Source organism: Peromyscus maniculatus, chromosome 1 (genome assembly GCF_049852395.1).
Source record: "Peromyscus maniculatus bairdii isolate BWxNUB_F1_BW_parent chromosome 1, HU_Pman_BW_mat_3.1, whole genome shotgun sequence".
NCBI classification, from domain to species: Eukaryota; Metazoa; Chordata; class Mammalia; order Rodentia; family Cricetidae; genus Peromyscus; species Peromyscus maniculatus.
This window is the reverse complement of record NC_134852.1, coordinates 206,615,227-206,638,156: the sequence shown is the minus strand read 5'-3', so window position 1 is coordinate 206,638,156 and position 22,930 is coordinate 206,615,227. Positions and strand designations below refer to the sequence as shown.

At 50.0% G+C, this 22,930-nt stretch overlaps 1 protein-coding gene across 1 annotated transcript; it reads right to left on the bottom strand.

Annotated features, from left to right (window-relative positions):
- Nucleotides 1-6,722: 6,722 nt before the first annotated feature.
- Dusp5 (dual specificity phosphatase 5) lies at nt 6,723-19,843 on the bottom strand. The gene is made up of 4 exons (XM_006995129.4): nt 19,316-19,843; nt 14,963-15,111; nt 11,122-11,341; nt 6,723-8,228 (listed from the first exon to the last, which is right to left on the bottom strand). The coding sequence occupies exons 1-4, from the start codon at nt 19,692-19,694 to the stop codon at nt 7,822-7,824; spliced, it is 1,155 nt and encodes a 384-aa protein (XP_006995191.1). The 5' UTR covers nt 19,695-19,843; the 3' UTR covers nt 6,723-7,821.
- Between the last annotated feature and the right edge of the window lie 3,087 nt (nt 19,844-22,930).

The following is a 22,930-nucleotide window of genomic DNA, read 5'->3' as shown; positions in this document are numbered from 1 at the left end:
AGAAGATCCAAAGAGAAACACGAAGTCATACTGTTTGCTACTTATAAACAACTCTGGGGGCCTGGATCTATCTCAGTGTAAGACCCTTTGCCTGGCGTGCATGGGGACCCAGGTTCACTTTTGGTAAACCAACAGCAATGTGCAGGAACAACAAACCCCCTGAAGATGAATACACACAATCTCTAAGAATTTTATGAAGGAAGCATTATTTCTGGTACCAAAGCAAGACAAATACATCTCTAGAAAAGATTAGAGATGAGTATCCTTCATAATCACAAAATCTTTAACTAAATATTAGCAAACTAAAATCAGCAATATGTTAAAACACACACACACACACACACACACACACACACACACACACACACACACACCACAGCGGGGGTTTCCCCCAATAAGATTTGATCAGTATTTAAAAAGCACTGCACAGCTGGGCTTGATGTCACATGCCTTTAATCGCAGCATTACCAAGAAAGACAGGCAGATCTATGTGAGGTCTACACAGTGTCTACATAGTGAGTGCCAGACCAGCCAGAGATACACAGTGAGACTCTGTCCTCTGTCTCAAAACGACGACGACGATGATGATGATGATGATGATAATAACCAATCCGTTGGCCAGACATAGTGGCACACGCCTTTAATCCCAGCACTCAGGAGGCAGGGGGCAGGCGAATCTCTCTGAGTTTGAGACCAGCCTGGTCTACACCAAGAGTCCCAGGACATCCAGGGCTACACAGAGAAACCCTGTCTCAAACCAACAAACCAACACCAATTCACGTAGGCAAGCTGGTTAGATGAATTCGAAGGAAGAGGTGTTTGTTGCTAGGACTGACGACTTGAATTCAGTCCCTGGAAGCTACTTAGTGGAAGGAGAGAACTGACTCCATGGACATGCACACTCCCCACCCCCAAAACAAATAAATAAACAAACATAATTTCCAGTAAAAATACATCCATGTACTAACTCTAAGGAAAATTTCCTCTACAGTGTCCTCAGAAGCGCTGGAGGGCTATGGATGTAACTTGGTGGCAGAGTGTGCCTGGAATGTAAGGGACCGTGGGTTCGCTCCCCACCACTGCAAAGGAAATAAGGAAACAGATAACTCTTAGGAATAGTTTGACAATATAGTCCTAGACTCACACAGTAGAAACTGCAGAATGTTGACGGAACAAGTTCCAGAATACCTAAACAGGGGCCAGGAAAGTGGCCCGTGGGGGAAAAGCACTTGTGGGAAAAAGCAATTGACCAGAGTTCAATCCCCAAGACTCACATGAAGGTGGAAGAGAAGAACCCACTCCATGTGGAATCCTCTGAACTCCTCAAGTGCACTGTGACATGCACACCCTCTCCACTCAGAATACACACAGGCACTCAGACACACACAGAACACCCCCTCCACACGTAACACATGCATGCAGACACACACACACACACACACACACACACACAGAACACCCCCTCCACACACAGCACATGCAGACACACACACACACACAGAACACCCCTTCCACACGTAACACATGCATGCAGACAAACACAGACACACACAGTACACCCCCTCCACACATAGCACATGCATGCAAACACATACAGAACACTCCCTCCACACATATAACAGACACACCCAGGCACACACAGAACACCCTCCTCCATACATAACACACACAAGCAGACACACACGGAACACCTAACTCAATGGAAAGGCATTCCATATACATGGAACAGAATGCTGACTGTTATTAAGATGGCGTACCCCTTCAGTTGATCTATAGCCTCAATACAAGCTGTGTTTAAATGTTTATTTATTATTTATTATTTATTATTTCTGTGGTGGGGATTGAAACCGGGGCCCTGCACAAGCTAGGCAAGCCACCACTAAGCAAGCCACATCTCAACTCTCAAAATCCATTCTTAATTCCCTTTGTGCCGTTGCTCTGAAGAGAAGGCGCAGACAGGTACTGGGAAAGGTGTTTAATATGGAATCCTAAAACCTAAGAAAATTTCTCAGAGGAAGGAAAACTGTGAGTGAGGTCCAAAGGAAGTCCACAAATGAGCGGGATATGGCAGAGGGGCTGCGTGCTAGCATCTTGGGCTCGGGTAATCCTCGCTGCAGCTTCTCTGGCAGTATGCAAGCTTGCCCAAACCCCACTCCAATGCTGTAACTATTGTAGTCGATCATCACAGCTGCTGTTCCCAGGGGACCTGCTGTCCTTGACCTCATAACCTCACACGAGGCAGTTATTCCTCAGCACATCTACCTTTCACAATTGTATCTACAAAGTACATTGGCGTATTTCTTTTATTTCAAAAGGCTATAAAGTCTTTTGGACTAGTCAGGGAGTGGTGGCGGATGCCTTTAATCCCAGCACTCCGGAGACAGAGGCAGAGGGATCTCTGAGTTCGATTGAGGCCAGCTTGGTCTGTAGGGCGAGTTACAGGACAGCCAGGGCTACACAGAGAAACCCTGTCTCAAAACAAAAACAAAAGAAAACAAAAATAAAAACAAAATCCCCTTTGGACTTAGAGACATGAAATAATTAGTCCATCTCCATACTGCTGGTGAGTGACAGAGACAGAATTCCAGTAGTAACTGTTGTCTCATTAATCAGAACCCATGGTACCACACCACTCACTGGTCAGCCTATGGGTGGGCTGGTTTTGAGTCAGGTGTCCACCTTGGGACCAATCCGTTTCTTTCAGTTCAGAGACCTGTCTACTCAGATCCAATGACCAGGGCCCTCAATAAGCCAGTTCCAGTGAAGCGGTGAGCAGCTTGCCTTCTATGATGTCCACTTGAATGGTCCATGCTTCCATGTCTCATCAGAGACATATAAAATCCATCCCTAAACTGGCCACTGTGTTGGCTAGTTTTGTGTCAACTCGACATAAGCTAGAGTTGGGGGTGAGAGGGGAGGACCTTGATTGACAAAATGCCTCCATAAGATCCCGAGGAGGGCCCAGTTTGTTGTGGGTGGGGCCACCCATGGGCTGGTGTTCTTGGGTTCTCTAAGAATGCAGGCTGAGCAAGCTGTGGTGAGCAAGCCCGTAAGTAGCACCCCTCCATGGCCTCTGCATCAGCTCCTGCCTCAGGTTCCTGCCCTGTTTGAGTTCCCGTCCTGACTTCCTTCAATGATGGGCTACACAATGTGCAAGTGTAAGCTGAAATAAACGGTTTCTTCCCCAACTTGCTTTGGGTCATGGTGTTTCATCCCAGCAACAGAAACCCTAAGACATCCCCTATTGGACTACTCTGCCCTTATCAATGTAAACCCATCTAATAAGTACCTTTTAGATAATATATTCACCAAGGAAGCCTGTCCCACCTATGAATCCTTCAGAGAGAGGAGGACAGAGCATCCATTATTTCTGCATTCTGGAACCAGAATACCTGGCAGACCTTAAGGGAGGAAAGATTTACTTTGCTTCATGGTTTCAGTCCATCACACGGGGAAACCATGGCAGAGGAAGGGATGGTACATCAACTCAGTTCTTGAGGAGGAAGTAGGGAGGACCAGGAAGTAGAGAACAGACAGGACCCAGAGGACAGTGCACCCAAAAGCCCACCCCGAGGGATCTATTTCAAACCATTAGACTCAATCTCCTAAAGATTCCACAACTGCCTCAAATATATCCACTGCCTTGGGAATACACATTTGAAACATGAGCCTGGGGAAAGGGGGCATTCCAAGTTCAAATTATAGACAGCAGCACACAGGTCATAGGTATGTATTCCTCACCTCTTTCCCTAAATGGTAGATTTAGTCTTTAAATGGGTTTAAAGAGTTTGTGGTTGCTTTAAGTCTCTGAGAAAATGGAAGTTAAAAAAAAAAAGAAAATTGGGAAATTTTTTTTGTGGAAATGAAATTGAGTGAATAACAAGAATATATTCTCTGTGCTAGGCATGTGGTGTGCTCCCTGATCTCTGCACATGGCATGGTGGTGTGCTCTCTGATCTCTGCACTGGGCATGGTGGTGTGCTCCCTGATCATCTCTGCGCTGGGCATGGTGGTGTGCTCCCTGATCATCTCTGCGCTGGGCATGGTGGTGTGCTCCCTGATCATCTCTGCACTGGGCATGGTGGTATGTTCCTTGATCATCTCGGCACTGGGCATGGTGGTGTGCTCCCTGATCTCTGTACTGGGCATGGTGGTGTGCTCCCTGATCATCTTTGCACTGGGCATGGTGGTGTGCTCCCTGATCATCTTTGCACTGGGCATGGTGGTGTGCTCCCTGATCATCTCTGCACTGGGCATGGTGGTGTGCTCCCTGATCTCTGCACTGGGCATGGTGTTGTGCTCCCTGATCTCTGCACTGGGCATGGTGGTGTGCTCCCTGATCTCTGCACTGGGCATGGTGGTGTGCTCCCTGATCATCTCTGCACTGGGCATGGTGGTGTGCTCCCTGATCTCTGCACTGGGCATGGTGGTGTGCTCCCTGATCTCTGCACATGGCATGGTGGTGTGCTCCCTGATCATCTCTGCACTGGGCATGGTGGTGTGCTCCCTGACCTCCACACTCAGAAAATCCAAGCAGGTGGACTGAGTCTGAGGCCAGTCTGGGCTACATAGCACATTCTGTCACAAAACAAAAATGAAAGACTGAACTAAAAGCAAAGCATGTCATTTTTTCCTGTAGGTTAAAAGCTTAGTTCTGAACTACCACATAGCCTGAGAGAGACGGGCAATCATGAGTTTCAGGATGCTCAGAAGATAAATTACTAGTTCAGACAGGTACCACTGTTCAGGCTGTTGAAGTTGGGGAGACATTTCCTTAGGGTCCTTGCCGTGGATGCATAGGGCTCCAGACATACTCTGGGTACTTGTGTAACCCCACCCTCCTATAACACCCAGCTCAGAAATTCGGGTGAACATGAGAGGTTTGTGCATACATGTAGTTGGGAAATTAATGTCCTATCCTCTCAGACTGGGATGCGTCTTCACATAAGACAATGCTGGAGACCGACGGATCGTGGTTCCTCAAACCCTGGAGTTTAACTGGCAATAACACTAGCTTGAATTCTCCACTGGTGCTGGACACCAGTGTGAGGTTGATCGGGCAGAAATGGAGGTGTGATTAACAGAGACTAGCAAGCGGAGTGACAGTCCCCGCACCTACCAGCTGTGGGGCTTCACTTGGCCTGCCCTCCTCTGCCCCACCATGACTCACGGGGCTTATGAGCAATCCTCATATGCCTGGTTTAGAGGACTTACTCACCCTTTAGAGGCAGACTTTAACGCAATAAAGCAAGTGACAGCGAGTGGGCTGCAGCTTAGCACAGCAGTCCAGCCTGCAGCTGGCTTCCTAGTCCCAACTGTCCCTACAAGGTCCTCTAGCCACTCGGCACCTGGACGAAACTGCACAGTGCTTCCAGGGGATACTCCAGGGCTCAGCAGAGGCTTAAGGGATGTGGGACTTGGAGGGGGTCATGAATCAGGCAAGCCAAGCCTCAGTCTGGTTGCAGATTAGCTTCAAAACAGGAGTTAGTGGGAGGTGAGGACTTCTTCCTCCCTGTCCATCGCTGTACACAGAGGAAGACTTACTTGGATGTGGTAAGGGAGTGACTCAAAGTGATTGGGTCTTCTTGGTCTGCGTGGCCTTCCCATCTGTGGGCTTTCTCAGGAGCCCGTGGACCTTGATTTGGGGAAAGGAAAGGAAGACAGCAAGGTCGCATGCAGTCTTAGGATGCTGTGTTTGGAGAAAACTGGGCTACTCTGCTGCTGTCTTGCTATTGCCAGCAAAGGGCACATTGGGGTACTGGAGAGCTCTTTGGACCCTTCTAAGTGCGAGGTTTGGCTGGAAGCATCAGCTGAGTGGGATGGCATAAAAGCCAGTCATTTTCCTGTTGGCCCGAGTTAGGGACCATGCCCTGACTCTGCAATTTAGTCCGCACCAGCCCCACAGTTGATTCTTTTTCCTTCCTCCACTTACGCACAGGAAATTACTCAGGAGGCAGGTTGAGCTTCACTTGGATTGAAACCCACTCAGAGATTTACCTAGGAAAATTTACTAGGAAAACTCCAGAGGGAGTTATCTGGAAGAATTAGTTATAAGGGTAAAAAGAGGGGGGCAGGCCATTAAGGGGAACCTTTACCCCTCAACTATCTCTAGACAGTCTTTCCTGAGTCTACCATGTGCCAGGCAGGGCAGAGGGAGGCTGGCCACAAGCCTGGCATTTGGGTTTTCTGGAAAAAAGGGCTGTGCATTTCTAGGAACTTTGCAGAGCATCTAGCTCCTTTCAGTCCACTTCAGGGCTGAGGAACCAAAAGTTAAAGCAGGCTGTTAAAGAGAGAGCCAAGGTGGGAGGTCCGGCTACCTTGAGGGCTTTTCTAGCAAGTCTATGTCCTTGCTAAAATCAGACTCAAGAGCAAACATAGTGTTTCACATCCACCATACCTCACCCTACCATTCATTTGGATAAAATGGAGCTGGAGAGATGCTCAAACAGTTAAGTGCACACTGGCTGCTCTTCCAGAGGACCTGGGTTTGATTTCCAGTACCCACATGGCAGTTCACAACTGTCTCTACCTCCAGTTCTAGGGAATGCGACGCCCTCTGCTGGCCTCTGCAGGCACCAGGTGTGCACGTGGTATAGAGGCAAAACACCCACACATATAAAACAAAAATTTAAAAATAAACACAGAAAACAGTAAGGCACGCTTAAGTCCCTCCTCAAAAGTACTCCTTCCTATCCCAAGTCATCACTAACAAGAACAAGTACTTTTTATTTTATGTTATTTTTATTTTGCACTATGTAAAAAAACAACAACCGGCAACATACTGCTTTTCTTCACATTCACATGGGGTTTGGGGGACTTATTGCCTTTCCCCTGGAGAAATAACCTATCAACGAACATAAGTAGTACCACATTGCAAAAGATGCAAATCCCAGAATCAGTAGCTTGAAGACAACCCCCCTCAGGGGCAGGGAGGGGAACGAGTGTCACAGTGGACGACAAGTCGGCACACAGAAGGACGCTAAGCTGAGTAAGGGCTGTCACCACCACTGACCCAGAACACAGCGCATGCCCCTTTTCTCGGGGCGCTTCCTGCCACCTCCTCAAAGGGGTGATTTTTGGTCTAGGGTCCAAAAACTCTTTGAATGATACCAGAGTTGCTTGAAAGAGAGATACAATGGGACAGGTTCAAGTATGCATAAAAATCATGCCGGAGTCCGAGGTCACGGAGGAACCCTTGGTGAGAAGGAAACCCTGATGGCTCAGCATCTTCTCCTTCAGCCAGTAGCTTTCATGGGACCCAAGACAGAATCTCAGAAACACTTCTGGGTTCAGATTGGCAGGTACTTCTGCCTTGACAGATCTAGCTGGGGTAACTTTTCTGACTGGGTGGTGACCAGCTTTATTCCCTGAAGCGACAGAGACAGACAGTTTGCCAACGTTCAAAAAACAGAGTGAAAATTGTGCTTCCTTCGAAATGAACTGGCTTGTCTCTGCCTTCTCCCCAGTCCAGTGGCGTCTCGCTCCCACTTTGCTGCGGGTTATTTATTGCCTTATGCTTGAAATGAAAAGGCGAACTTCTTGAGGTGCAGGGATGGGGAGGTCCTGAGTGGGCAGGGTTCTGGAAGTACAGTAGTCAGCACGGGCTGTGCCGGAGTCATGGCTTGGCCTTCCTACGGTCCCGAGACGCTGTCCTCGGGGTCGGTCTGAAGTGCACCTGCAAGCCTGGTGACCGTCGCCATCTCACTGGGGCAGCGGGACAGAGAGAGGTCTTCAGTATTGCACGGGTTTGAAATGTCCACGAGTTTAAAAAAACAAAAATCACAGTTGCTCTTGGAGATTCCCTGGGAGCCAATCCCAGTCTCAGCAGGATGTGGCTGTGGCCACAGGGCTCCTGTGGAGCTCTGCGACTGTGGAGTGGGTGGGCGCTGGCGCCAGCACTGAGGTAGGAAATGTGCAGTAGGCACCCTGCATTTCAGGGCTCAGTGTCTGTAAGTGGTCTATAAGGGAGGAGCTGGCTGCCTCCCCTTGGCAGGACGGAGGCTGGGGCGTGGGTGTGGAAGGCAAGATCTCAGACTCATACTGAAGAAGCTGTCCCATGAAGCCAAAGTTGGGAGAGATCACGCTCCTCCTCTGCTTGACGTAGTCGAAGGCCTCCTTCAGGCGGAACTGCTTGGTCTTCATGAGGTACGCCATGCAGATGGTGGGCGACCGGGAGACCCCAGCCTCACAGTGGACGAGGACCTTGCCTCCTTCTTCCTTGACACAGTCTGGAACGAAGCAGAGAAAGGCAGTAGGGTCAGAACTCGAATCTAAAGGCAGTGCCAAATGCAGGGCACACGCAGGACAACTTCCGTGACCTAGTGGTCCTCCACTGTGCAAGTTCGAGGGCCATGGTCCTCAAGCTGAGCATGGTTTATATCTACAGTCTGTAATCCCAACATCTGAGGGATGAATGGGAGGACCACAAGTTCAAGGCCAGCCTGGGCTACGCAATGAGACTCTGTAATAGAGTTTGAAATTCCAATGACATATGTCCCCATGTAGGACTTTTATCCGTGAAACTGTTTCCCAGGACAATTGCACAGATCCTTTCTGGAAGTGACAGACCTGGAAACGTCCTGTCTAGAGACAGCATCTTAACCTGTGTTCTAGATCAGATTCAAAGGGACACTGGAAAATCCTCAAAATCATATGTATTCTTTATGGGGTAATATGTAATTTCCTGAGTGTTGGAGGCTCAAAGATCGACCTGGAAAAACAACTTAGCCTCTCCAGTTCTGATACTAATGGTGAGGACATAAGCCCTATCCTGGAAGAGGTCTTCTGGATTCCCTGAGCACACTGTCTTGCTGTGACAGGGCGGGATGCTTGGTGAGGTTCCAGGGTTCTCATCACCAAACACACAACAAACAGTGCCCGGCCACTAATTATAGTCCTGGCTAAGTGACGCTTACTAGATGGAGGACATAAATGGCTTTTGCAAACTCCATCTTGCTCAACAATGGGAGTCACTGCTATAAAGTTCCCACCATCAGTTAGCATTCTTCTGCTTACTATGACAGAGTGTGTGTGTGTGTGTGTATGTGTGTGTGTGTGTGTGTGTAGAGTCCCTTTGTCCCTGCTCTACTCTTTCCAGCAAAACAACTGCCAAAAACAGGAAAGGATATAGATGAACACATATCAAATCAAAATCACCCAAAAGGTCTCCTCAATTCCCTCTTGATAGTGAAGAAGTAATTACCTCACAGGAAGTTAGATGTAGCTATAACTGGTATTGTGTAAGACCACAGTATTTAAAAAAAAAGTGAAGGGAAAATGTTACTCCTCTTACCACCTTCCACCATGTGCTTAAAGTTCAAGAAGTCCGAGAACGACTCTATGTTTACAAGATCCAATTTCTAAGGGGTCAGGGAGGAACCGTTGAGATTTCCAATCGGAACAACAATGAAACTCCAGAGCACGCCCAGAGGAGCTCACTGGAGGTACTGAGACTCATCAATCCAAAAGGAATAATAAAGAGCCGGCCCCCAACAAGAGTCCCTATAAGTCAGTTCAAAGGAGAGACTGCCCCCCCCCCCCCAGTCCTTGGGATTATGGGGTTGAGGGCAATTACAGAGTTTTCCCTGGCTCCTCCACTGGCTGTGAGCATTTAGTGGGCCACTGGCACATTCAAGCCCTGAAAGGATATGGAATGCACTGTTTCAGGAACTCTCTCCAAACCTTAGGCTCTTGCCACCCCCAGCATCCTCCTCCCTTAGAAAGAAGGGTCAGCGCTTATCAGCAGGGCTTGTGTCCGGGTTTAAAAAACATCAGGTGCTTTTGAAACGGGACTGTGGGACTGTGTCCACAAACAGACACAACATACACACAGGATGTGGAGGGAGGCTTCCCAGAACTGGACAGGGGCAGGTTGCATGACCTCACTCTACAGCTATCCAGGTAATTAAGTAACAGGCTGAGAAGGGCAGAGCCCTCCCAAGGGCATGAAAAGTCACGCGTTCCCACCTAGAACCCACCCCCTTGGCTGATTCTCAGCCTAGTGACTCTGGTGACAGGAAAGCCGCAGTCCGTGCCTCTGGTCTGTCAAGACTCCTTAGGACAGACACTGTGTGGTGAGCAGGCCCTTCCACGTGGCTGAGGGGCCTTTAATTGCTGCCTGTGCCAAGTAATCACCCTTTGCCTAACACCTGCCTTTAACAAGACACAGGAAATGATGTCTCAATCCCAACAACTGTGCCTGCTAAAGAGAAAGAAGGAAGAGGCCAGGATCACGAGAGTATTTGTACATTCGAAACAGAAAAGTCAGGCTAAACACAATGGGGGAAAGAGATCCAGAATGTGAGGGCAACCAAGGCAACACTGAGTAACAAAACACCCCAGGGCCCAGGCTCTCCCGGGCGGAGGGACTAGAGGCCGAGGGTCAGTCCTCAGGCTTGTACGGTGGAACATGACAGCTGCCTCACAAGGCTGCAGGGATGCAAAAGATGCCAAGTTTCCTGCGCACAGGGCGCAGGGCTGGAGTCCAGCGCTATCTTTGTAATCCAGAGTTAGCTGAAAATGCAAAATAAATTGCCTCCAAAGCCGTTTGCCAGAACTGTGCAAAGCTGCCGGGCCCTGGAGGCTTGGTGCGTAAGGAGCGCTCCCTCCAGCCTTCTGTTTGCTTTAAAAATAGCCTAACCTACGTAGAAGGAGGCTCGTCCCCTGCTTTCCTCCTGCGGAACAGCACACACGGATGCACTCTGCTCCGACTGGTCCAAACAATAACCAGAGCAGCAAAGCACCGACACACAGTGACATTAATTCATTTATCTCGGAAACAAAAACTCTTAATAATAGTAATCAGTCCTCCCCTTGCCTTTGTGATGGCTAAAGCTCCTGTTCTTGGTCCCAACTCTTTGGGCTGCATACACAGGACACTTTTCTGGTACAGTGGTTGGTTCCTGATCCCACCAGCTGGAAGGTGGAAGAAGATCAGGGCTTCAAAGTCATTCTTGATTGCGTAGCAAATTTGAGGCCACCCAGAGCTACAGAAGTTGCCGTTTTCAAAAACAGACTCCTTTCTCTCCAAGGAGGTAACCATACCAAGGTATCAAAAGATAAGAATATATATTCCACTCCACGGCGATTCCCAAACAACGGAGAGGGCATGGCTGAACCTACCGATAAACTCGATTGCTTCTTGAAAGTGGGAGCTAATGTCAGCAGTGTGGCTGTCCTCCACAGGGATCCATTTGTAGTGTAGGTGGGTGGTGCAGGCCTCGGAGGCCCGGCGGGAAACATTCAGCAGGGCTGTGATGTGCAGGTTGGCGAGGAACTCGCACTTGGATGCATGGTAGGCACTTCCAAGGTAGAGGAAGGGAAGGATTTCAACGGGGCCACCCTAGAAGCAGGAACAAAGGACAACCAGGAAATATTGGATTAGCTTGCTCATTTGGGGGAAGAAAAAACAACAACCCTGACCTATTTGTGTCCTAAGGTGGGAGGTCCCTTTCTGGTTCCCAGGTAGAGTTCAGAGCCAGGACAACTCAGCCAGGAGTGTGGGGGGCACCTCCATCCCAGCAAACCCTCTACCCCTGTGACTCTGTGACAGCCAAACTCACAGGGACCACAGTTTCATTTGCTGCACGATCGATCGAGGAGGTTAGAAGTCCTAGCAGCCTTCCCAGGTGGGAAATGGTCAGAACTGAAAGGGCTCTTGTTCCCGTTCGAACTCCCCCGAGACAACCAGGGAAAGGTTCCTAATCCACAGCTAACGTGGAAAAGAGTTTGTCAGAGTCTCCTCCTTTACAGCATTTTATATCACGTACTGCATAAACCCTGACACACTGTTGATCTACATTTTAGGGATGGTAGAAGTACCACCCCACCCCCACCCCACGCCCCACCCCCGCAAAAAAAAAAAAAAAAAAAAAAGTATGTTTCTTAGAATCTACCTACTCAGAATCTAGACTCAGAAAAGCTGTTAGACCACAGCAGAGGGGCTTCCCCACCCCGACCTTCACATGGAGTGTAGGACTTGGAGGCTGAGGTCATCACCCACACCACAGGCTTCTAGCGGAAGCTCCCTACAAAGGCGGGGCCAAAGAGCACCTGCCCCCTAAGGGAAACTGAAATGGAGCTCTGGGCTAAACAGATGTAGTAATCTGCGCATTTACAGGGTTCTAAGGTGCCAAGCGAAGGCCAGAGACTCTTGGAGCCCCCCATTTCCTGCCCCAGAAAAGGGGTAGAAGGAAATTCTTAGTCAGACCCATAGTAAGGAAAAAGGTAAGGGACCAAGAGATGAGGGTGGGGGGGGGGGGTCAGCAGCAGGCATGTCTCAACCCACCCAGCACTCAGGGTGTTTAAGCAAAAGCCAATTTAACTACATGGAAGGAAGTAACAGATAATTATGTAAGGTTAATAGTAACCAGCATGGGAACACCACACACACACACACACACACACACACACACACACACACTTTTTGAGATGGGATCTCATGTAGCTCAGGCTGGCCTCAAACTATACCCATAGCTGGGCTGGGCACAGGGTGTAGTTTGATATTCCTGCCTCTATCTCCCAAATGCTGGCATTAAAGGCATGTACCTCCATACCCAGTTTATGTGGTACTAGAGACTGAACCCAGGGGTTCAGTGTTTGGTAGGCAAGCACTCTACCAACTGAGTTACAGATCTACAACCAGCATTTTTATTAGCACCTACAATTTCCAGGGCTTGAGATACCTATATTCTAATCTTCAAACAGACCTGTAAGATAGTAACAATGCCATTTTCCAGACAGTTACTTGAGGCTCCGAAGGGATGAAAGTGTCAGAGACAGTCAGAGGGAGAGCTGGGACTGAAACCTGTCACTCAGCGTGAGTGGCAGGTCTCCCCAGTCTTGCTTTGCAGCTCAGTATGAGAAAACGGCTAATTCTGTTTTACCCTCCCTGACACATGGTCTCTGCACGTGCCAGGCTGGCCTGGATGGCACTCACTGTGTGGCTCGGGCGGTCTTTGAACTTACGGCAATCCTGGTGCCTTATCCTGACAGAGTGCTGGTATTATGGGTGTGTACCCGGCTTAGATTTCAGTATTTCAGGTAAAAATGGGAAGAAAATACTTTCCTTCTTGTATTTCTCTAGAAATTGTCTAGGAATAAGAGCTCTGGGCGGAGTCCTCGCTTCTCACTGAGAGGAGCTCAGGCAGTTTCTCTACGCCCTGAATGAGAACTGGTGATAATTTCTATCCTCTTGGGATAACTGGTAAGACAGAAAGGAATACTGGCTGGATCATCAACTTGTATATATGCAGCTGCCACCTTCGTCCAGCTGAAAACGAGTAAATAGAACCCAGCTTCTCTCCCTGGGGAAGACACGGGGCGGATCCTGACAGCAATCCCAACAGGCCTGGTCTTGGCCGGAGGGCAGATTGTCCCCTGTACCCAGCCCAGCCCAGCCCAAGCTCCTCACTGGTTAGAAACTAGAAAAACGGTAGAGATGGTAGACCCTTCCTGAGAAAGAGGTCAGAGGCTCAAGTCTAATGCCATCCTACCTTTGGTCGGCTACAGCCCCACCCCACCCCCTTGCCCCATGGCACCAATGTCAGTCACCCCCTCAGAGAAGCAGGCTGGACACTGCCTAAAACCTCGGAGTGTCTGGAAACTGCTGATACACCAGCCTGGGACGCCATCCAACTTCCCCTGCCGCTTGGCCCATCACACCTCTGAAATCCTATTTCTCTCCTTTCCCGAATCTTCTGTTCAACTCCAGAGGAAGACACCAAAGCTGCCAGAAAACTCAGAGGCTATGACAGCTTCACTCAGCCTCTCTCAGTGTACGGGGATCCCCAGGTGCTGAAGACACATCAGAGCACCCCACCCTCAGTGGGCCAAAGGGCTGGAGCGCTTTCACAACCTGCTGCCAATTCCTGCTTCTCTTTCACTTTCTGAGAAAGGGGTCGGACACAATCCCAACACACACACACACACACACACACACACACACACACACACACACACACACACACATCCAGCTTAGACACAGGCTGTGGATGCAGGCTCATCCCACATGTGGGTTGTTTTTGAAAGAAAACAAATAGAACCCATGACTCTGGCATCTGGCCAGGTTAAGAGGCTTCCAATGACCATGAACCCCATTAGAAGCAAGGCCACCTGTTTGTATTTAGAACTCTGTCTCCAGGGGCTGAGTTTTGCCCAGGGCAGGGAACTTGCATTTCTATATATCTAGAAGGCTCTTTATTAGGCTTTGCTATGTTCTTCGTTTTGAGGGAAAGACTGAAAAACTGCTTCCAAGTCAGATGTGTAGGCCAAAGGGAAAACAGAAGGTTCGCCGGGCTGTGGTGGCATATACCTTTAATCCCAGCACTCAGGAGGCAGAGGCAGGCGGATCTCTGTGAGTTCAAGGCCAGCCTACAACCACAGCCTTTGGGAGGTTAAGGGAGGAGGATCCTAAATCAAGGCTACCCTGGGCTACATAGCAAGCCTATCCCAAAAAAACAAGAGAGAATGGGGCTGGAGAGATGGCCAGGCAGCTAAGAGCACTTGTTCTTCATTCCCAGCACCACATGGCAGCTCCTAACAGAGGGGATGTCTAGTTTCTGACCTTGCAGGCATGCACATGGTGCACACACATACATGCAGGCAACAGTCACACACATCAAATAAAACAACAGCCACAAACAAACAAACAACACAGGAAGCCTGAAAGTCAGCTCTGAATGTCTTCAGGGAAAGCTAAACCAGTATGTGCAAGTTTCCCTGAACTGCCCACGGCAGCTAATAACAATGTTCCCCTCTCACTTCCTCTTTTCTCCAGAAGCTGCCCAGCATCCTGTGGCCCCCAGACCCTAGTTAGCTGTGTGTGTGCTGGAAGACTGCCCACTAACTCTGCGGTGGGACCCGAGGGCAAACCACGGCAGCGCTCTGAAGAATAGTGTCCCAAAGACCCAAGCTGAGTCAGGGTGCTGAGGAGGCACAAAGGCAGGAGCGGGGACCCACATACCTGGTCATAGGCTGGTCTGTAGGTGACACTGAGAACCGGCTTTCCACACTGGCTGAGAAGGCCTCTCTCACTCTCGATCTTCTCTTGGGAAACGGGCTTCACATCCACACAGCACTCAGGATATTGTGAGTAGAAAGTCTCATACCCCCCTTCAAAGAGAAATGAACAAATGGAGGTGAGACAGGAAACGACATTGGGCTCTCGGACTGTCAGAAAACGTACACCCCGACTGTGTGACAGTTAACACAACACAAGCCTGCTGAAGTAACAACTTCTGAGAACTGAAAAACTAACAAGAGCAACTGAGCTGGCCCAGTGGGCAAAGCCACCTGCCACCAGACCTGACGACCCGATTCCACCCGAGAACCATGTAACACAGGGAAAGAATCAATTCCTGCAAGTCATCCTCTGGCCTCTACATGTGCACTCCGACACATGCATGCTCAATAAAAACGTAAGTAAATAAATGTGATTTCAAGAAAACTGAACAAAACCACCAGTTTTAGAATTAAAAAAAAAAATGAACTTTACTCACACACACACACCCAACACACACACCCCTAAAATTCTGTCATTTGGGGCTAGAGAGATAGATAGCTCAGCAGTTAAGAGCACTTACTGCTCTTGCAGAGAACCTGGGGTTCAGTTTGCAGCATCTACGTGGCATCTCACAACACCTGTAATTCAAGTTCCGGGGGCGGGGGTCTAGCACCTTATTCTGACCTCCTTGGGTTCCTGTACATACACGGTACACATACACCCACACATACACAAATAAGAAATGATAAAGTTTTTAGATGTCTCTCAATGAGGGACAATGCCTAACTTTTTGTATCTATCAGAAGCCACTTATCTGGCATCTGGTAAATATTAACCATATCCCCTCAGAAAACAAAAGCAATTTTTTTCCTGTTTACCTAAAACAAAGGTGTGAGTATGTAAAATTTCATTACTTTCTAAGAAGACTCCGTAACTGTTTTTTCCCTGGCCCATTTGCTCTAGGTAAAATTAAAGCTGTACCCTCTCCCATTCACAGAAGCATGTCCTTTCTCACTCCTAAGGTCCTAAGGTCACAGACAACCCCTTCTATAGGTACAACTTAGTCATAAATCAAGTTAATACATTCTAAACCAAATGGAAGAATGCACACTTCTGGGCATGTAAGAATGCTGGTATTACATTTCAGTTCCTCCAGAAGGTTCACTTTAGGTTAAAGGGGATCCTCTAAAGCTGAGAATGTAGCACATGCCTATAATCTTAGCAGTTGGAGACTGAATTAGGAATTAGGGTCATGAGTTGAAGGCCAGCCTGGGCTATATAGCAAGACTCCCCCTCTTAAAAAAAAAAAAAAAAAAAAAAAAAAAAAGGTAAAAATGACCAGGTAACAGAAATATTTGCACCCACATCAATGGTCTCAGGATCAGTGAGGAAGAACTGGTAAATCTGGCCTGGAGGCCCATAGAAAGCCAAGACATTGTAGGTAGACACGTTCTTGCTTAGGAACCTTCTGTTTCACAACCAGCAACCTGAGGTGCATCTGAGAGCCTCCAGAAAACCCAACTGTCTTTCACTAGCCTCAAGGATTCACTTGGTGTCAAATTATCAGTTATGTAAGCATCCTGGGACAAGGGCCTTTCATAGAGCTTCCTTTGGCTTCTGTCTTTTGGTACTAGATAGCCCAACAGTGGAGGGCTCACTCCTGCAGTCAGCAAATGGTTAATGGATTGCATGGCAGTCTCCAACTCCCTCCCAGGAGCTGCAGCCAATTCCTAGAATGAGTCATCTTGTCATTCTGGCTTCCTCTCAGCTTCTGCCACTGCCTCTGCCCCCATTTAGTACTCCCAAATCTCCCCTGTGGTCACTAGACAAAGAGCCCACCGGCTCCCCGGGAGAAACTTCTGTCCTCCACAAATGGTCATGTTCTCTGTCATGAAGAAGGACTAGGGAGCAGAGGTGAAGGCTTTGGTGGCCTAGCTTCCCCAGGCAGCCCCCCTTCCCTTGGAGGAGGCACAGGGAATGTTACAGATTTACACTAACCCACATAGCCTCGAGGGCAGGGGGTGGGGTTGCATTTCCTAGTCAATAAATCACAAGGCTAGATCTGGGTTCAATAGTTTGGGTTCCAAGAAACAAAAAATGACAGGTTTGTGGGCATCTGGAGAAAGATAGCCCAGGCACTCCCAAACTTGAGGACAAGGCTTTGAGAAGAGAAGCCTTCAGGCCACTTCATCTTTAGGCCTTAAATAGACCATTTAAGAGCTGGCAGGCAGAAGGGCAGAGAGAGGTGCTGGTTAGGGCTGGGGACTGCTTGCCAGTTAACAAAATGAAACAGGCAAAGAGTCTCAGTGTAGCTGAAGGACAGATAAACAGGGCTTGCCTCTTCAAACTGGGGTCAGGAGATTAGGTCTCTGCCCTCCACCCACTCCCATCGGAGGTGTGGAGACAGAACATTCTTCTCTGATGTCTCACTTGTGTCTCACTCAAATTGCAAGAGTGCTAGCAGTTCCCAAGGCTGCTTCAACCTTTTCCAGAGTGAGTCTACTTTCAATCCTCACTGTACTGCCACAGGAGAGGCAGCACACAGCACTGTATATAAATAAGCACCAGCTACCCGACTGGTCTTCATCGCCTCATTTCAGTGGGAAGTGCAAAAGGCCTGGTACCAACATCTGGATGCCACCAGGTCAAACCCCGAATGCCCATCCGGACATGTGCTATGTAAGATAAAGGAATTCTCCTCTGCAACAGTGTGAACTTCAGCAGTGTTATAAGGGTAGCAGGTTTCTACTGAAGTCCCAAATGCACATCACTTTTGATCTTGGAGTTTACACGGCTTGAATGAAAGACGAGACTGCACGTGCCAGAGCACCTTACAAGGACATCTACCCTCTCCTTCACACAGCCAGGCTGGGAGCAACCTAGTGTTCATCACCAGGCACTATCATGAAGCAGCATGGATCCAGTTGGGTGAAAGAGGCAGAATTGAGAGACAGATGGATTCCATTTGTTTAAAATCTATCCGTAAGAGGAATTATCTGAAGGCTGACAAGAAATCACTGGTACTGTTTCTGGGCAGAGGAACTAGGTTTTAGGGTGTAAGACATTTCCTTATACACACTTTGTGCTATTCATTTTTACCTGGATATATGTTACTTCGTTTTTTAAAAGTGAGAGACTTCTGCAGAGCTTAGAGAAGGCCACCTCCACACCTTGCAGCTGTCATCCACTCCTGTTATCTCCCAATGGGATCAACAAGGGACAGTTAGCAAGAGGTGTTAGTAGATAGGGAGCTACTCACAAGCCTCTGGAATCTTCCTAGCCTGCAGTATGTGAAATTCCAAGTTGCATGGCTTTGAAACAGGGTCTCAGCTCACTGTACCTGAATTCTGAACCACATCGTGTTCTTGTACAAGCTGTTCAGCTAAAAGAATTCTGGGGCCCTATCCGAGTTCACCTCTGCACCCAGGCCAGGGTTCCCACACTTTTGAGGTTAGACAGCAAGAGCAGTCACAGGAAATGACCCAGAAATCAATGATGTGGGGTTTGAGAGTAATTCACCCACCCACAACCGGAAGCCAGAGTTATCTCCGCAGCAGGTGAAATGGTCGGGCCTGGAGGCAGCCCTTGAAGGCCTAAAATCAAAGGCCACAGAATCTCCTCCGTATCTCACAGCCCCTGCAGCACCTCTCCTAACCCGGCTGGCCTGTTGGCAGTCTCTGAGGCGGCAGTCCCAGGGATAATCCCCTGCTGGGGAAGAGAGGACGAAAGGGGTGGGAAAGCTGTCAGCTCCAAATTAAGCTTGAGAAAGGCCTAGGATGGGAGAAGGAGGCTGGAGGAAAACAATAAAAAGCAATAAAGGGAGAGGAAGGGGAGGGACTTGCCAGGGTCAAAAAGGCAAGAGGCCCACCAAGACACTGCCTAACGTACTGTAATTGTCTAGGCGGGAAGAAAGGGGACACCGCGGCGCCACTCTCCCGGGGGAGGGTCTCGACTTGTTTGATCGCGCCAGATCTGTTAAGAAAGATCCCGACCCCCGTGGGTCTGCAAACGGCGCCAGACCAGCACGCGCCCTCCGCAGCACCTCCCCAGCCCACCCAGCCCAGAGGACAGACAGGTTGCCAGACGCTTTCGAGGAAAGGCGGGTGGGGAGAAGGAAGCCCCGGACGCTGACGTTTGCAAGGACCTCCCAAGCGCACGCGAAACCCCGGGGCGCACACTCCCTCAAGTTGTGACTTTCTCCGGTCCCGAGTTCCTACGCAGCGAGGGATCCCTGGGGCCCCCGGTGTCCCGGCACAGGGTGCAGGGGAAGGAGGGCGGGTGGCAAGGGACCCCCCTGCTCCCGGACGAGCTCACCTTTAAGGAAGTAGACCCGCGGGCCGGCGGGCAGGCAGGCCAGCAGCGAGGTGAGCACGACGCGCGCGGCGCTCTCCTCCCGCAGCTTCTGCCAGTGGCGGCTGCCCTGGTCCAGCACGACCACCGCCGCCACGCCGCCGCCGCCCTCCTGCAGCAGCCGGGCGCGCGCCGCCTCGTCGGGCAGCACGTAGCGCGCAGACACCGCGCCGCCCCGGGCCCGCCGCAGCACCACCGAGTTGAGGTTGACGTTGAGCGAGCCGCGCACGCTGGACGCGGCGAAGGCCAGGTAGGGCCGGCAGTCGAGCACCACGCAGCGCGCCTCTGCCTCCTTGCGGAGCATCTTGCGCAGCTGGCGCCCGTCGAGCGACGTGACCTTCATGCCGCTGCCACCCAGCGGCCCGGCGCTGCGCGCCCCACAGCTGCCCAGGGCCAGCGTGCGGGCGGCCGAGGACCGGCGGGCCGCCCCGCGGGGCTGTGGCCTTGCAAACGGTGCCCGGCGCGAGGGGCCGCGCGACGCTCTTCACGCCCCGCGATCTCAGCACCAGGCCCCGCCACTCGCTGCCCCAGAAAGCCGGGGATTCCGCCGGCAGCGCAGCGTTTTATGTGAATGAGTGCGCGTCCTGTGACGTGACTGCCCATATAAGGCCAAATATGGGTGTTTCCCCGCCCCTCGGCGTTGGCCACGCCTCCTGGGCGGGGCGTGCGGGCACCCGCCTCCACCCCAGGAGCGGGATGGAGGGAGGGTGTCTTAGTCAGAGCGAGAAAGAGGAAGTGGCGGGCGCCGGCTGCCTCTCTTGGGGGCCCAGCGCGCAGAGACTCACTCACACATCACCCGGGACTGCCGGTGGGTTGTCAGGAACGCCACCAGGCCGAGGTGACCCACGCAGTGCGGGAAGAGGAGGAAGCAAATTCGGTTAGCACCCGACCCGGGGGCCGCGCTGTGGTACCCCTGGGGCCTCCGGGTGAATCCCGAACGGATTCCAGTCCTAAGCAGATAGCATCTGAAACGGGCCGAGGTGGGGCATGGCTTCGTCACCTTAAACGCTGGAGGCTTCTAACACGGTTTCTCCACTCTTGTCACGTTTTAATTTTCCTTAATAAAAAGTTCCTGAAAGTAAACAGACAAACAGAATCCCAAGGGGAAATTGTGAATGGGTGAGACAGGAAAGGCAGAATCAAAAGGATTCTGTCTCAGAATTGACAGCCCTCTTCTGTCTCTCTCTTATCTGTTAGATAAGAATGTAACACCAGAGCTAATGAGACCATGTTTCAAAAAACAAACAAGAACAATACACCAATTTAGGAGCTGTTCTGGGAAGCCTGTTTTGAACCCAGTGGCAGCACTATCCACATGGACCCAACAGAGGGGCTCAGACCAGTAAACTTGTCCAGGTGGCTTCTGGATTTGGGGGGATTATGGTGGATCAGTGTAATCCCGGGCTGTCTACCCCGGCCATTCTCTCTGGAGCGTCATGCGGCCCGCCCCCATTCCCGGAAAGCTAGGTGTGATTCGTCCCTTCTGCAAGTATTTATTGAGCGCTCTGTCAGCTACCAGGACACGTGGGCTGCAAACGCATCTCTGCCTCCAAGCCCTTTGGCCAACCATTTTCCTGTTATCTTTTGATGAAAAAACGTCTGTCCATTAGAGAGGGTTTTATTTACAACTGACATAAGGGGATGGGATTTTTAAGAGAAAGCAGAAATCAATTTCCGAGATCAAATCAATCAATCCCAACCACAGTAATAGCTGGCATTGCTTCCAGGTCATAGCTGTCTTCAGTCAGAAGCCCTGTCCTGAGTATACAGTGGCTGGCCTGTGATGCCAGCATTTGGAGGGGCTGAGAAAAAAAGTATCACAAAATCAAGGCCAGTCTAAGTGACATAGACAAGGAAACAAAAGATGCTGGCCTAACCCTAACGGTGGGGTCACATTGATGTCATAAGATGGGTTTTGTTGTCTGGGGTTATCTGCTGCAGCCTCCCCATACCCTGCTCTTCTTCCAGAGGGTTCTGCCTCTATTATCAGCGGTCTCCACCCACAAGCATTTCATTCCAGGGCCTCGCAGATAACGTGGAGCCCCACAGGGGCCAGACTCTGTGAGGTGCTTGGTAACATCACTGTCTGCAGGATTCTCTCCAGCAGCCCATGAGGCCTGGCCCAGTCACAGGCCTCTAGGTGTCTGTGTCTTTTCACCCATGGTGGGTGGGCTGGGGTGGAGGCTAGAGAAAGTTTCTCAAGAGATGAGAGCTAAGACAAACTTGTGAGAATGAATAGAAAGAAACCACTTTATGTTAAGGAAACAATAAGACAACCAAACACACAAAATACCAAGCAACCCAGCACGCTATGTGCTGGAGGTGCTCAAATGACTGCTGCAAAATCTCAAAAGAGAGGAATTAAGGAAGTGGCCTTCTGTGCTTGCTTGGACAGGAAGACGTCTTGTACTGCGCATGGAAAACTCCCTGCCTGTCCTTGCCTCCCCAGTGATGGCATGAACCCTATTTTTTTCTTCTCTTTGATTCCTTTCCTTTCCTTGATTTTTGTTTATGTTGTTTACTTTATGATTTGTTAATTGTATTTATTATTATCATTTTTGTTGTTGAGGCAGGGTCTCACTGATCATTTGATTGGTCAGTTCTGTCCCTCCCCCCCCCCCACTTCCTGACCGGGATGGAAGATCAAGCTGTCATTTCCAGCTTCCCAGGATTTTAGGCTCCTCCAAGCCCCACCCAACACTGACTTCCGTAAATACATGGTTTTGTTTGTATTTTATTGCACTTCTATTTCTTCACTTCTTGGTTTGTTTGTGTGTCAGGGTATATATGTGGAGGTCAGAGGTCAACTTACAAGGGAACCTTCCTTTCCTTCCACCATGTGGGGCCAAACTCCAGCTCTGAGCCTTCGCCCACCATCTCCTCAGCCCATGAAAACGTGTTTTGGGTGGTGCTCTCTCCCTACAAAGCTGCAGGCTGCCCTGGAGGTCCTGATGGAGGCCAGGCTGGGTTTGAAGGGCACCACAGAGCTGCAGCCTAGAGCCCCGAGACCCTCACTCACTTAGGCTCGGTGCGCCCTGATTTGCCCAGCAGAGATTGCTCGACCGGAAGTTAAATTCAGGTTGGCTCACACTAAGGTCCTAGGATTCACACCAGCCAATCTGGACTGCCCTCCTTCAAGTGGCATGGATTATGTGTCCCAAAGCTGCACATCCTAATGTAAGAAGGCGTCCTGTTACCCTGCCCTACGGGGTCATTGCCCTAAGACACAGGTACTGCTCTTCATACTGCCCATTTACCTTCTTCCACCGTACTCAGTGAAACTCGTCCCATTCTTAAAAATTAGGAAGAATTAAGACATTTGGATCGGCCGGGCAGTGGTGGCGGCGGGAGGCAGTGGCACTCGGGAGGCAGAGGCAGGCGGATCTCTGTGAGTTTGAGGCCAGCCTGGTCTACAGAGTGAGATCCAGGACAGGCACCAAAACTACACAGAGAAACCCTGTTTCGAAAAACCAACAAACAAAAAAAAGACATTTGGATCTTATCCGCTGGGCCATAGTGACCTGAGTGGATTAGCATTTGGGGTCATCAGTGAAGCTGTTGGGAGAATTCATCCTTGAG